The following is a 16,579-nucleotide window of genomic DNA, read 5'->3' as shown; positions in this document are numbered from 1 at the left end:
GGTCTTCCAGCAAGTCACTTAAAACTACAATAACTACTACAAAATGCTGCAGCAAGACTATTACTAGGATCAAGGAAATATGATCACATTACACCCTCACTGATATCTCTGCATTAGTTACCGGTACAATCCAGAATCTACTATAAAACATTAATGATAATATTCAACACCATTCATTCCAATAACACCGACTTATTAGGAATGACACTACAACCTTACAATCCTCAGCGAACATTACGATCCCAAAATAAAGGACTACTGACTATTCCTACAATACGGTGCACACATCTGACACAAATAAGAGATCACGTGTTTTCCATAGCAGGTAGGGCTAGAGAGAGCAGGAATTAGGCCCGCGCCAGCTAAGAAAAGTAGGCCCCTATGTAAGGTTCTGATGTGATACTTAATAAGAGAAATTGTTTTCTAAATTTCCCAAATAATTTTTATTTAAGAAGGCTTTATGAGCTTTTTTGTTAGCACATTCTTCAATTACAATTGAAATTTTTATTTATACATGTTAGAAATATATATATTTAGCTTTTTTTTAAATTTTGCCCAATGAAAGTAGGACCCTTGAACATTGTAGGCCCTAGCCAAATGGCCATGCTGGCATCCCCTCTCTCCTGGAGTGATAGCGGGTCCAAAGCTCTGGAATTCTCTGCCTGAGAAGCTACATATTCTACCAGACAGAAATACCATGGAGACTCAGTATATGCAGATTTATCTCATGCATATTCATTGTGGATATCCTGAAAACCCGACTGGCTGTGGGGTTCCCAGGACAAGTTTGGGAAGCCCTGCCTTAAGACCATTCAGGCTCCTCAGTGGTGGGACTGCTACCATATCAGGCTCTATGCAAGGCTGTCTGAGGCTCTGCTCTCCTGGGCTATATTAGGGCTCAGCACACAAAGCACCAGCCCTGAACTGAGCAAACCCTGGTTCAGAGTGGGCTAGAGCACATCCTTGCCCTAACATCACTCTCCTGCCCTCACCTGCTCCCCAAGCACAGCGGTGACCTTTTGACATTTCACACAGACCTCAGAGTGTCTAGGACCAGTCACCAAGTTGTACTGTTCTTTTGAAAACACTCCCTCTGTTGGTCCATAAAGGAACACCAGAAATGGTCACAACAACATTTACCACACATCTAAATGAAAAGTCTTTGTTTAAAAAAAAAAAAAAATCAGTATTCAGGTTTTTTTTTGGTTTTTTTTTTTTAACACACCCTCCCCCCAGCTGCTTCCTGAATCATACTCTTCCTCAAAAGCTGTCAGATTAATTATTGGGGCCTCTTGCAGGTAGGCCACTCCAGTTCAGGATTCAGTAGCCAGGCTCTCTTTTGTTATGTACATACTTTAAAAGAAAGCACTAGTCCTGGCTCACCCTTGCAGGATTTCAAAAAGCAAAACTCACAGTTCATTCAGGTCCTCACAACCTGGACCTCAGCCCGCAAATTGCCAAGAATGCCTTTCTGGCATCCTCAGCTTCCCTTTAGAATCCCTGAAGGAGAATTAGGCTACTCACAGGTAAAACCACTAGCATATATCAGGCTCTATGCAAGGCTGCCTGAACATGCCCTTACCTACTCCATGCCATGGCTCAGCAAGCAAAGTGTTACCCTGAACTGCTGAAGCCCTGGTTCCTTTTTTAGTTCTGTGCTTTTTATTTAGATTTAGCTCACACCTATTCATTGGTATCTCAAAGGGGCCGATGCAATACAGTGCGCTCACACGAGCGCCTGTCAGCCGCAGCTTAAATAGGTGCTAACCCACCCCCTAATGCAATAGGGGGAATAGCGCCTATTTAACACGCGTCCGACGCAGAGTGAATGAGATAGCGCTTATTCACCAGCAAATGCATGTGAATGAGGCTATTACTCATTCACTCCCCATTCAAAAAAATAAATGTGCGTCTCAGACGCACATTTATCGCTCAGCTATTAACGCCTGCCTGGAGCAGGCGTTAATAGCTGAGCACATGTAAAAGAAGTACAGAAAAGCAGAAAAAAATGCTTTTCTGTACTTCTTCAGTAAAAAAACAAAGAAAAAAAAATACCTCGGCAGACTGCCCAGTTATGAAGACTGACGCCAGTAAAGTCGGCGTCCGTTTTCATCACTGGCAGACGGCCGGCTATGAAAACCGATGCCGAGTTTACCGACGTCGGTCTTCATAACCGGCAGCCGCCACGGGGTTGCGTTAGCAAGGAGGCGCTAAGGTCGTGCAAGCGACCCTAGCGCCTCCTTGCTAGCGCGACCCCCCCTAATTTGCCTGAAAAGTCAGCGCTCGCTTTCCGTGAAAATTATTGCATCGGCCCCAAAGTGAGTTACGTTCAGGTCTGGAATGTGCTCTTCATACATACTGCAGCTTCCTCCATGAACTGGAGCTTCACTGGCACTGTACCATTGTTATCAATTTGACTTGAACACAGGAAAATTAAAGATAGTGATTTTATTGCAATAAACTAATCGTTCACAATTGTTTCAGTGTCATTCTTGACACATATATCCCCTCTTTAATACTTTCAGATCAGTCCACTGATTATAAATTGTACCTTTCTGACTGAAAACCCCCCACATAACCACCGTACATGTGCTTCTAGTGTTGGCCGGGGACATTCTTTTCCCTGTGGCAGTTTTTCCAGCGGGGATGATAGTTTGGGCTCACTGTATGCCATTGCTACAAGGCAGTGTTTTGTAGGATAAATAGTCTTTCACGTCTGCCAAAAGATTTACGTTTTTCATCCTCCTGGCACAGTTTCTCGAACAGTAACTCAGGAATACAATGAGCTGGTGCAGAAGCTGGAAGAGGAAAAGGATCTGCGGCAGCATGCAGAGGTCTTTGCTCATAAGGTAGTCATTGATGTTTGGGATTTGTTCACGCCACACATTTGCCGGACCTAATTCAGCACTAGGTGCGTGCATTCTTTGGAACCGAAATGGGAAATTTTGACATTTCCTGCTCCGTTTCAATTCATTTTTAAAATGAAAAGAAAGAAAAGCAAACAAAATTTTGATAATTTTCTTTCATATTGCTTTACATTTTTTCACAGCTGTCAAGCCTTCCATCTCCTGTGCCTCCCTTTCAATCCTCCTCACTCCCCAACCCCTCTTTCTTTTTATTTATCAGGCAGAAGCAATTGGGAGTGCTTAGAAATAACACCAGCAGGCCAAGATTGGCACCATTGGTAATTTATTCCACAAATAATGGCACCTGCCAGGCCCAGACCCAGGAAGACACCATTTTTTATGATGTAAACTAACAAGGGTGCTGGCCTTGGTCTGCTGATATCATCTCTAAGCATATCACCAACGGGGCAGGAGCAACCAGGGATTGCTTCTGGTCCACAAAGAAAAAATATATGGTAATTGTATTTGGAGTGGGAGGGGAAGGGATCAATGGGGAGGGCTGGAAAGGGATTTTTTCTTCTCTGAAGGGGTTCAGCATTGAGTTACTTTGTTCTGTTTGTCCTTTTGTTTTTTTCTTTATTTTTGTTCTTTTGTTTAGTTTATTTCATTTTAAATAAATGAAACAAAACAAATAATGAAAAAAAGTCTGTGCCCATCCCTATTCAGCACCAATTTGAGTGTTATAATTTTTGACATGTGGCAACATGGCTGCCTGCTCCCCAGATGTGGAGAACTGCAGCAGAGCTACTTAAAGAGTTTTAAAAAATTAAATCTTAAAAGTGAAATGCATTATTTCTCCTAGGATTGGAGCGCACCTTATAACCCACATCTTAACTTTTGTTGCACTGTCCAGTACATGAGTAAAGTTCCCTTTTAAATACATTTCAGTTTGACAGTGACTTCTCACCAAGGTCAGTGTACTTTGTATCTGCTCCTTTCCTATCAGTTTGGTGTTTTACAGATGTTGAGGAAGCAGAAGGAGGCAAACAGACAGAGCATGCTACTCCTGAAGACTGCAGAGTCCAATGCCCCTCTCCTTCAAGCCCTGGATGAGATTGCTAACATGACCAAAGCTTTGGAAGATGCCAAGGAAGAACACCAGGCTGCGGTAAGTGCTGTTCTTTATATGTTATTACAACTAGCAAGGATGAACAGCCACATTATAAGTTAAGATGTGCCAGAGCAATGAGCAAAGTAATTATACCCTTTCATGCTACTTTTGTTATCTTCCTCTTGGATTTCATTGATCCCAGATGGAGAAGAATCCTTGGATATAGGCTGACATCATGTCATCTAGGCTCTCCTGCACCCCCAGCTGAGCCCAGCAATCATGAAAACCACCTCAGTGACTGCTTTATGTGTAGAAAACCTCATCAAATAATATTTTCTTCAGTTCAAACTTTCAAAATATAGAATTCAATATCCCAAATGGGTATCTTGTAAAGATATTTTTATAACATTTTTTTAGAGACAAAAGTTTTTGTGAAACAATTTTTTTTAGCTGGAGAGGAAAGTTTCATACTAGCTTTTATCCCCAACCGGGTGATGTCTCTTATATGTAATCATGATGAACAAACCTCAACCAGCCAATTGTTTTTCTGTGAAAATGTATGTGCGTGGATTAAAAATCTGCCATTTCAATGTAAAATTGCAAAAATACATTTTATCAAAAGAGTTAAGCTGTAACTGCACAATTATTCTTTGAAGTTTTACAAACAGCTCTCGCCAACTTATTTATTTAAATGCATGCCGACTTATCTGCACAGCCATTCCAGTTCCCATTAGTATACAAAGATGACACGTCCATGGAAACTAACCAATGTTGACAATGTGGATCTAAATTTAATTAATTGTTGGAGGCGTTGCAAAAAATGGATAGTGCCCTTAACATATGAATTCATATTCTGAACATGGGGTAACCGAATAAAAATCTGCCTGAACCGCAGGAAAATGAAATTTCCTACGGCGGGCCGATAACAAAGGCCAAACCAAAAGGATCGGCCGAATCACATCCCAAATAATTTGTACCCCGGTATAGCACTATCCAATTGGTTATACTCTTTCCACTGTGTCTCTGAGATGCGAATTAACTATGTCATCATTCACTGCTATACACTCTAATTCTCCCATCTTACTTCTTACGCTTCTGGCATTAGCATACAAACATTTCAAAGTGAGTTTTTGTTTGTTTTAACATTCTGCTTTTCAGTTGACAGGGATAAATTGGAATCTTTTAGATCAGGTGAGTTTTTACTTATAGGCACTTGGACTACTTTTCTTATTATTGGAACCTTTCTGTTGGGATGCCCTAACTCTAATGCTTCATTAGTATCCTTTGAAGATACCTCCCTCCGAACCATGCGCCACTGAGCAACTGTCAGCTTTCCCCTTTTTTAAGAACATAAGAACATAAGAACATGCCATACTGGGTCAGACCAAGGGTCCATCAAGCCCAGCATCCTGTTTCCAACAGTGGCCAATCCAGGCCGCAAGAATCTGGCAAGTACCAAAAAACGAAGTCTATTCTATTATACCGTTGCTAGTAATAGCGGTGGTTATTATCTAAGTCAACTTAATTAATAGCAGGTAATGGACTTCTCCTCCAAGAACTTATCCAATCCTTTTTTAAACACAGCTATACTAACTGCACTAACCGCATCTTCTGGCAACAAATTCCAGAGTTTAATTGTGCGTTGAGTGAAAAAGAACTTTCTCCGATTAGTTTTAAATGTGCCACATGCTAACTCAATGGAGTGCCCCCTAGTCTTTCTATTATCCGAAACAGTAAAAAACCGATTCACATCTACCTGTTCCAGACCTCTCATGATTTTCTAGTTTAAAAGTTGCTCTAACTCCTTTTTAAAGGTTAGCACTAGCAGCCTGGTTCCACCCTGGTTAAGGTGGAGCCCATCCCTTTGGAAAAGACTCCCCCTTCCCCAAAAGTTTCTCCAGTTCCTTACAAAATTGAATCTCTCTTCCCTGAACCATCATCTCTTCCATGCATTAAGACTCCAGAGCTCTTCCTGCCTCTGGGGACCTGCACGTGGAACAAGGAGCATTTCAGAGAATGCTACCCTGGAGGTTCTGGATTTCAGATTTCTACCTAAGAGCCTAAAATTTGGTTTCCACCAGGTAGGTATGTTACCAGGTGATCCTCATGCCTAGCTGTCTACATTCCTAATAATCGAATCGCCAACTATGACGGCTGACCTAAACCTTCCCTCCTTGGCAGAAGCCCTAGGAGACACATCATCAGTGTGAAAGGGCAATGCACCACCTGAAGAGCAGGTCCTTGCTACAGGATCATTTCCTGCTGCACGAGGTTGATGCTCTCTGATCATGAGTCCTTCCTCCTGGACTTGGCTACTATGCCCCTGAAGGTCTCATCTATATACCTCTCTGTCTGCCTCAGCTCCTCCATGTCTGCCACTCTAGCCTCCAGAGATCGGACTCGTTCTCTGAGTGCCAGGAGCTCTTTGCATCGTGTGCACATGTACAACTTCTCACTGGCGGGTAAAAGAATCATACATGTGACACTCCATGGAAAAGACTGGAAGGCCCCCCTCTTGCTGCTGGACTGCTGCCTTCATCTTAAATTTGTTCAGATCCTAGTTAAGTTTTAGGTTGCTATGGGTTGGGTTTAGGATATTTCCTATTTCGTTGCAGTTCGGGGGGCAACAAAATGATAAGAAAACCCACGAAATTTCATGTGGTTTTCTTATCGTATTTTGGGGAGGGGAGAAAGGGCATATAAAAAAACCCCTCAAACCCACCCCAACCCTTCAAATTTAATTAATTGCAACCGCCCCCACCTGACCCCCCCCCCCCCAAGACTTACCGAAAGTCCCTGGTGGTCCAGCGGGGTCCCTGGAGCGATCTCCCCCTCTCAGGCCGTCGGCTGCCACTAATCAAAATGGCACCGATGGCCCTTTGTCCTAACTATGTCACAGGGGATACCGGTGCCATTGGTCGGCCCCTGTCACATGGTGGAATGGGGGAAGGAGACGCGGCTCGGTGTGCGCAAGGTGCACAATTGTGCACCCCCTTGCGCGCTGACCCAGGATTTTATAACATGCACACACATGTTATAAAATTGGGTGTACATGTGCGCGTGCCGGGTAACGCGTGCACATGTACGCCCGCTCGCAACCCTTTAAAATCTACCCCAATATATCTGGTAGTGACCTACAAGGGAATGATCAAACTCTTGATAAGGTGTGGGGAATTTCAGAGTTTAAGTTAAAAGGCTGATTTAAAAAAAAAAAAATTGTGTGAAAGTGACAATGGGGTGGGAGAGGGAAGGGGTGGGAGAGGGCTGGGAAGGTTGGGAAATACAAAACACACAAACTTATGTTTGCCTGACTTTCTGACTATCTATTTAAAACAAAACACACGAACACACTAAATAATATACCCCAATAGTTTACTTCTCCCCAATACCTTTAAGTTTTAAAAATTTCTCCAAGCAGTACTTACTGATTCTTTCCAGCTACCAGCAAGGTGATCCTCTCCTCTCAGTGCTTCCACATAGAAACAAAACCAGAAACATTAAATATTGACTGAGAAAATGAAAAGAAACGGAAATGAGAAACGTTTCTGTTTATCATGACAGTATCATTTTATTAAAAAAAAAAGCAAAAATATGGATCTGGTAAAACAAAAGAGGCACGCTATGTAAATGGCTCTGTAGAAACAGAGTCAGTGCTTGAAGCTGACACCAGTAGGAATAGGAGATAACACTTAACAAAAGAAAATAACCACAGTGTTAGGCTGGCATTGCATAGAAGGGAAGATGGTCTGTGCATGCTCATGATTTCTTGGAGTATATTTAAAGGGTAATTTTATAACTCTGCGCAGTGGGATAAAATCTGTGTCCAGAGAAAAATAACCTTCCCTTGGTGATAGTGAAAATAATATTAACTCGAAAAACCACCAGTAAAAACTCAGGGCAATATATTAGTCATTGAGACCGTCATTTAATGGAGCTTACAATAGGAGCATTGAAGAAGAATTCACCACAACTTTTTTTTTTTACTGTTTCTTTAATAATTCCTCTATTCATCTAATCATAAGTCTAGTATAAACTGTAAAGCAATCTACTTTTTCTGAGAAAAAAACCCTGACCAACCTGACCTTTCCCCAGTCACGTGACTGGGATAAGATCTGGGGATCAGACCTAGGCCATGTGGCTTAGGTCTTATTCTCGGACCTTGCCCCTATCTCATGATGGGGCAAGGTCACGTTGGTGCCATTTTGAAAAATGGCATCAACTGGGTGGGGTGCTAGGGTGCACCCTTGCCCCAATGCTGGATTGGATTCTTCTTTTAAAGATCAGGGGGTATAGGGGGTGGGTTCCCTGAACCCTATTTTTTTTTTTACTTCACACCTTTGTGGGGAAGGGGATCTTGGGGAGGTACACTATACCCTATAGGTTCAGATAGTGTATTGGAGTGGGAACTCCTAGTTACTTTTATTTAAAACTTGGAAAGGAGGGTGGGGTTAGGTGACCGTCACCATGTGTGAATTTTATACTTTTTTGTTTTTTCATGGAGGACTTAGGGCCACTCAGTCTTTTCTTTGCTGCAGGTTTGATTTTTTTGTTTTTTTGTTTGGGGCACTTTAAATGTAACCTGGGAGTCTCAGGACCCACGTTAGGGTCCTGGGGCTCCCTCATCACATTTTCTGCTTTTTGAAAAGGTGTTATTTTATCAACAGCTGACCACTTTCTTGGTCAGCCGTGGTAAAATATTAACATCAAATTGCCTATTAATGAACGTATTTGCGTGCATTTGCATTATTCATGTATTCAAAACACTCGCGAAGAAGGTATTGTAATAAGGAAAGCAACCTGGGCAGGGCCATGCATAATATCACGCATATCGCGTGATATCGCTATGATAGCACTCTATCACACAATATGGTGTGTATTGTGAATTATATGCTATTTAACGCGCGATAGAGCACTATTGTGGCTGGATTCATCACCCAGTTTGGTTAATTCTGCTACCATGCTCCTATTGTAATCTCCATTATATGAGGGTCTCAGTGAGTAATTTATTATCCTGCGTTTTTACTGAGGGGGGGGGGGTTCTAGTTAAAGACTGTGTATAAGTTTACATATCAACTTTACCCAAATTTTCTAAGCAAACTGATGCGCATATGTGCCTGAGTTCATGACAAACCCATCGTCACCCCTGCTGTAGCGAGAGCATAACTTGCGCGGGTGAACTTACACTTTTTAAAATAAAAATGTATACGTATAGTCAAAACTCTCCAACTCCAGCTGAAACATCTGTTGCTAGTTAGTGTAAAAGTACCTGCAAAACTGCATAGACCTTCAGCCTATAATATTATACAGCCATTTTCTCCATAAAACTGGGGTTTATGCATGTAAATGGCTCTGAAAATCAGGCCCTTAGAAGGTTATTGCACATATAAACCCACATTGAAAACTCTCCCACCAAATTTATACCTGCTGTGTAGTATGCACAAAACCTTCCTGAAAATGTACATGCATACAGTTAAATTTTACAAAGTAATATGTGTATAAATCTGCCCTGCTTATAATGCAATTGGCCTTATTCAGTAAAGATTGTTTTTCCCATAGGCAGAAACTGGGAAAAAAAAGTCCTTTTTGCATACCTCCACTTTCTTGCTCTAATCACCATGTCCTCCTTCTTTCTCACGGCCTTCAGTGATGGCCAATGAGAATTTTAGTACAAAGGGTTTGAGATGCCAAATGCTGCAGTGTAGCGATATCCCTTTAAAATTTACGGTGCATGAGTGTAAGATAATATTTATATTTTGTTTCCATACCAACTTTTCACTGCTTGTGGCTGGTTGACCTTTTTCATATTACTGTATGCTCCCTGCCATTTGGTGTTTTCACATGCACCTGTTTTATTGTCCATCCCAAGATTTCAACAAGTTAATTGCTGAGATTTAGAGTGTTTTGAAGTTTTTAACAAGTAGCCTACTGGTTTTTGTAGGGTGTGTAGCTATTTTGACCAACTGTTCTATTCAATTGAGATGCCTTGAATGAGATTTGCTATATAGGGACACTGCTGCACATAGGAGTGCCTCTTTTTCCTTAATGGTTTTCTTTTCTTATTCTTTTAATGTTCCTTTCACTTATTGTCAGATAATAGCTCTGGAAACCCAGCTTGAAGAAAAGCATCTTCAGGAGGAGCTCAAGATAATTCAGGAAGCGCTGAATGCAACAAAAGAAGAGAAGCTTGAGATAGAAAATCAGCTGAGACAAGCTGAGGAGAGAAACAGTGATTTAGAAGGGAAAAGTGAGTTTTCATTCTTCTTAGTAAAATCAGACAACACAGTAAGGTTTCAAATCCTGTGTAGCCTGATGCTGCAAAGCCACAGGTACTGTACATCTAGCTCTTCCTCGTTGTCAGAACCAGGCACTTTCAGTACAGGAAATGACAAATATTCTCCAGGTATGTTGAAGTAGAGAGCGCCTTTAGTTTGGAATATTACTTTCCATCTGGAATTTTGGGGGCAGTGCCATAGCTCCAGGCAGGGCGGCAGAAGCATTAGGCGGGGTAGGTGGCGGCCTAGGGCGCCAGAAGTGGGTGGGACGGCAGAGTAGCCAGTAAGGGCAGCTGTTTTGAAAGGATGGATGAGATGAGAAGTGGCACGCGTGAGGCACGGAGGTGGAGGGAGTTTTCCACTGTTGGGTATGTATTTCTTTGAGGAGCTGGGGCTGTTTGTCGTGTGCGATTTGAGAGCGAGAGATCACGTGACATCACTGCCTAGGGCAGTTGGACACCCTTCCACTGGCACTGGCTCCAGATTAAACTCTCGGGTAGATTACCGATGAAAAGAGACAAGTAAGGATTCAAAAGTGCTCCAGTGCGCACCAGCAGCAACATTTTTCAGAAGTTGAAAGTGTTTTGCTTGTTTGGTTCAGCATCATGCAAACAGTGGGATGCTATATTGATTTTGCTTGAATTTCGTCTTAAAGCAAGGCCACCAAACTCCATCAAGGACTGAAATCAACGCTTACATGAAGCATGTGCGTGGAATTCCTTAGCTTAGGGCTACCCAAACCTCTCCTGGTGACTCCCTTAGCCAGTCGGGTTATCAAGATATCTACAATGAATATACATGAGATAAATTTGTATATACTGGGTCTCCAGTTATGCAGATTTATTTCATGCATGCTCATTATGGATACTGTAAAAACTTGACTAGCTGGAGGGGGGGGGGAGGGGTCACGAGGAGAGGTTTGAGAAGCCTTAGTTCATGATGGCTCTGTTAACATAAAGCAAGGATACAGCACAGCAAGTGACTGAAAATGATATAATGGTGAATTTCTCACAGCAATCAAATGTAATAAATTTATCACTAGTTTTACCTGTGTTGAGGCCAAAAACAGTACCCTACTACACCTAAATCTCTTTCTTCAGCTGATTGACCATTGGAAGCATCTCACTAAGAGGCCGTTCTATTTACTGGCAAAAAATGTTGTCAATAGGGCTCCACTCGCAAAAGCATGTGGAAACCTTGACATTTTATGCTTTTGTACCATTTGTGAAATTTTTCACTAGGCTTTTGCTTTGCAGATAGTAAACGACTTTCATGAACAGTTTGCTGCACTTAAGATTTTATTCAGATTCAAGATTAATGAGGGAATGAATGCAGGATCATGTAATTCTAAATTCAGCAAAAACCAGTGCATGAAAATGTCTTTGTGGGCTGTTCACACACAAGAACCTCAACGAGGTGCTGTAATATTTTTTCTATTGATCTCCATTGCAAAATTTCACATGAAAGCTTGACACCCAACTCAGTTGCATGGGTAGCAAACTTTTATTCAAAATGGCCGTAAACCTGCAGGTTAGTTCATTAGTCTTAAAGGGGGCCATACGTCCAGGAAATGCGATTGCTGGAAAGGTCTCCAGGGAGTAGGGGCGGCTGTCCGCATAAATGAGGGCTCTCGGGGTCCCGCAGCGTCTCACTTTGTCTTAACCGAATGTCCTGTGTTGGTAGCACAGCAGTGGCTTGTGTAAAGCGTCGCAGCTCTAGCCCTGCTCCAAAAAGGAAAACAAAAACAAGAAGAGCAAGGAAAGGGGAAATACCCAAAAAGGCTAAACTGGCTTCCGTGCAGTCATCGCATTGCACTGCCCCATATATAAGGAGGCATAGTTTTGTTCCTCTCCCACTTGCATGTGAGAATTTGTCCAATTCACAATACATACCACCAAAACACCGGGCAGGGCTAAAAGACCTGATCCAGGGTCACCTTGAGAATCCCCAGCCACTATTACTGGAAAGGTGCCCGGAACAACTCTCTCCCCTTTCTCCCCCATCAGTTGTTCTTACCAGTCAGAGGCTGTACAACAGCTTTTCCTTAACCCCAGTGTTACAGAAAGGAAAACAGAAAAGCAAAAGGTCAAGCGGAAGAAAGGATTGCCAAAGAGATAAAACGAGGTAAAAAAAACATTTTTCAGATATATCAGAGAAGGAAGGAATGCCTGAAGTAGTATAATGAAATTGAAAGGTGACGAGGATCAATGTGCCAAGACAGACGAGGAAATGGCGGAAATATTAAACAAATTCTTTAGTTCTTTTTTCACTAAAGAAGACCCTGGAGAAGGACCATTGCTGGTTGGCAAGACCAGAAGAGTACAGAAGAGAATGTATAGGATGAGCTAGGAAAACTGAATGTGGACAAGTCCATGGGGCCGGATGAGATGCATCCCAGGATACTATGAGAACTCAGAGATGTTCTGGTGGGTCAGCTAAATGACCTGTTCAATAGATCCCTGGAAACAGGAGTGATGCCAAGTGATTGGAGAAGAGTGGTGGTGGTCCCACTTCACAAGAGTGGTAGCAGAGAGAAGGCTGAAAACTACAGACCGGTTAGCCTCACTTCGGTGGTGGGAAAATTAATGGAGATGCAGCTGAAAGAAAGGATACTGAACTATCTACAATCCGGCAAGTTGCTGGACTCTAGTTCCCCAGATAGCCAAGTTTATCAAAGACTGACTAAGTCAATATTCATTCTACAATTTCAATTTTCCTCTGTGTAGGTCTGTGCTGGTGTCAGGTCTACCTCCTTCACTTCCATAGAGAGCTCGGCCTCTTGCTGGAGGGGTTTATAAACCTCGGTTTCAGGGAAGGGCTTATCCCATGATTGGCTGTGCCGTAATTCCCGGCCTGCTGCGCAGGTGGGTTGTCTAGGTGATCAAGTCCTCCACCCTCGGCTTGCTCCTGACCTAGATACAGCCATAGTATCTTAGACACCACCGGTCTCTTGTGTTGGAGTCTCACCCTGGGTTCCCTTTTCTTCAGTCTGGCCCTATGTCTCTGTGTGTCTTGCTGTATTATGGGTTGGGGGTAGGACCCCGTCATGTCACAGAGCTGGCTGAGGTCTTTAGAGTTTCTCAATAGCATGATAAGATCTTCCAAAAGTACCAAGTGAGAAGAATTCAGTACAAACCCCTCCATCACAACATGCTCCACGATGTACTTATTTTCTTAGCAGCTCCTAAAAGATTTACATAGCTGGAGTTTCCCTTTAGGAAGTCTTTCCACAGGATATTTAAGGAGTTGGAGAAACATGGCATATAAGGAGAGATACCTTATTGCAGTATAATTTAATATGAGATGTATTCTCCGCCTTTCCATGTAAAGACAAATTCAAAGCAGCTTACATAACATCCCATAGAAGACAGTAACAAACTAATATAAAATATATTATGATAAAAAAATATAAAGCATTGATAATGTTCATGTTCACCCATTGTGTGAAACCATAAAAATGACACGGAGATGCAGGTTTAAGGCTTAAACGTTCTGTTGAATATATTGTACTACTACTACTACTAATAATAATACTTATCACTTCTGTGGCACTACTTGATGTATGCAGACTGCACACTTTCCACTGAGTATATTGTTCAAGCAAAGACTTGTGCAAAAAACACTGTGGCACTTTTCCCCAAGTCGTAAATTTAGCTCCTACCTCACAGCACTGTTTTGCACAAGTTTTTGTTTGCACATTCTATTCTGTGAAACTGTTCCCTTCAAGAAGTTGCAAAAAACTAGAACCTTGCGCAAAATTGTGCAAGCAAACTGAGTTGTAGGCATAGCCCCAATGTTGCTCAGTCCTTAAATCCTTTCCTATAATCTAGTCTTTTGCTTTGATGCCTATCTTTTTGTTCCAATTATTTTACAGTTAAAGTTTTGGAAGAGAAACTAAAGATGGCTGAAACTCTGTCATCTGAACACAACAATTCAACAATGGCTCCAGCTCCTCCACCACTGTCCCTACCACCGCCACCACCTCCACCTCCTCCTCCATTCTTCCTAGAAGAGTAAGCATTTCAAACGTTTTATGAAAACTATTTATGAGATCCGCTTGGTGGTCTACTGTCAGCATGGTGTGCAAGACTGTGGTCAGAGCCGGATTTAGGAATAAGCTACCAAAGCTATAGTTTAAGTCCTCAGGTTATGAGAGGCCTCTAAATTAAAAAAAAAAAATACTAAATTTCACATTTAAAATTTTCGATAATGCTATGGGGCCTCTTAAATTTGACAAAGTTTAGGACCTCAGCATGTCTTAATCATGTTTGCCTGTGGGACATCAGCTTTGTATCTTGAATCCACTCTTTGGGTTGGTCAAGTCTGGAAGTAGTGCAAAGGCACATGAAGCTAGAGGAAGTATGTGACTTGAATCGAGGGGTGGGATGATGTAGGGCTGGAATGGAATTCAAAGACATATGGAGGACATGGAAGAGAACATGTGGGAGAGAAATGTGAAAGGGGAAAGAGGGAGAACTTGAGTGAAGGGAGACATTGAGGAGGACGATGGAGTGAGGAGAAAGAAAGAGAAGAATGGCAGGAGAGGATGAGAGATAGAGGGAGGTAGGAGGCTTGAACTAGGGAATGGAAATGAGAGACAGAGAAGTGAAGTTATGGGAAAAGGGAGATATAATAAAATAAGAAATGAAAGGCAAGAGACAGAAGAAATACATTGCAAAATATTTGGGCCTATTGAATTAAACTCACGGTAAACATTTTTAAGTATGTGACTTAGTAAAAACATTTTTTACTTTAAAATTTGTATTCAGTTTTTCAAATAAGTATATAAGCAATGTTTTACATGAACGTCTGTACTGTAAATATCCTTGCATGAATACATATTTTCTCCCTTTCATCCCAATTATCCCTTAAGGTGAAATTCAATCAACCAAAAGAAATTAAACCTGTATAGAGTATAATAATAAAATGGAACTCTCTGTGTTTCTCCAACCTATAAATTAGCATATAAGTCACTCTAATTGTCATTAGAGATGTGCAGTGCCAATATTTTTTATTTGTTTGTTTTTTTCATTTAGGATTGTTTTTCATCTAGATTTGGTTCATTTACATTATTTTTGTTTTGGTTCGCTTATCAAAACAAAAAAACACCAGACTGCTAAAAAATTAAAGGGCTTCTGGTGCTGGCTGTGCCATTCTGTACCATAAACAGGTCCAGGCCCAGCGCTGAAGAGTTATCCCTGTGCTAAGGCCTATGCCTGGCATTGGGGTCTGCAGCTGAAACCTTGGCTTAGGCAAGTCCTGGAGCCTAGGCCTAGCACCAAGTTCTGGATTGTGTGCCGAGGCTTAGGCCTGGACCAGACCTGAAGGCTAATGCCAAGGAGCTTAGGCCTATTGTGTGGGCCCAACTTGAAGGCCTGGTCCTGATGCGAAGGCTCAACCCTGAGGCCTGGCCCTAGCGCTGATGCCCAGTCATGAAGCCTGATCCTGGCACCAAAGTATAGGCCCAGCACCAGGGACCAAGCCTGAGACCTCATCCCAGCAGCTAACCCTAGGCCTGTCATCGAGGCCTAGGCGTTTATTTATTTATTAAATTTATATACTGCCTATTAACATCACTAAGTGGTTTCTAAAAGACATTCATAATCATTTTCCAGTTAAATACATAATATAGGTAAAATAATATAAAAAGATGAAAATAAAATCAGTAGAAACAGATAGAAATAAAATCAGTAAAATGAAAACTACACAATTGATATAATATATACTTTTATGCAGGCAGATCCTTTTGAAAATTGCTCATTAGTATATACATTAAACTTTACTTTATAGACCCTATAGAGATGAGGGGCAGAAGTGACAAGTAAGCAATAAAGGGAAAAATGAATTAGAAGTGGAAATGAGAGAGATAACGTGAAGTGTCATGAAAAGAAGACTGATGTTACAGAGAAACAAAAGGAAAGGAGTGATGAAGAAAGGAAGAGAGACACAGAAAACCTTTCAATAAATAGCTTTTCCATAGGCATGGAATGGGTAAATGTCCTTTTTGAATAATAAGTCTCATTAAAGAAATGGAGAACCATGAGGCAGAAGAAGGCAAATATGACTAATAAAGCAGAGGATTAACTAAGAGCAGTATGGTGGGAGTTAAAAAATAGGCTGCAAGGGTAGAAAAATCAAATACTATTAAACGAAATACAGTACCTGATTGTTTGTTTTTAAAATTAACAGGAGAATATCTGGCAAATGGCACTGCTCTGCTCTTGTTTGCACCATCTCCTACATGGAGTGTTTACAAGTTAAATTTAAAACATTTTCAATTTTCAACATACTTTATGGAGCTTGAGATGATGCCCTGTAACATTTGCTCTATCTCCCCTCCTTTCTTGCTA

The 16,579-nt window shown here is 41.6% G+C and overlaps 1 protein-coding gene across 3 annotated transcripts in view; it reads left to right on the top strand.

Annotated features, from left to right (window-relative positions):
- The window catches only part of LOC115087291 (shootin-1-like), a 76,890-nt gene that overhangs the window by 40,281 nt on the left and 20,030 nt on the right, over window positions 1-16,579 (top strand). For all 3 annotated transcript variants that reach the window (XM_029594304.1, XM_029594293.1, XM_029594312.1), the window contains 4 exons: window positions 2,755-2,849; window positions 3,868-4,014; window positions 10,048-10,201; window positions 14,104-14,242. In XM_029594304.1, the coding sequence (XP_029450164.1) occupies window positions 2,755-2,849; window positions 3,868-4,014; window positions 10,048-10,201; window positions 14,104-14,242 (535 nt within the window). The remainder of the gene's footprint in view (window positions 1-2,754; window positions 2,850-3,867; window positions 4,015-10,047; window positions 10,202-14,103; window positions 14,243-16,579) is intronic.

This window comes from Rhinatrema bivittatum, chromosome 1 (genome assembly GCF_901001135.1).
Source record: "Rhinatrema bivittatum chromosome 1, aRhiBiv1.1, whole genome shotgun sequence".
NCBI lineage: Eukaryota > Metazoa > Chordata > Amphibia > Gymnophiona > Rhinatrematidae > Rhinatrema > Rhinatrema bivittatum.
Note: the sequence above shows the minus strand (reverse complement) of the source record. Positions and strands in the feature narration are given on the sequence as shown.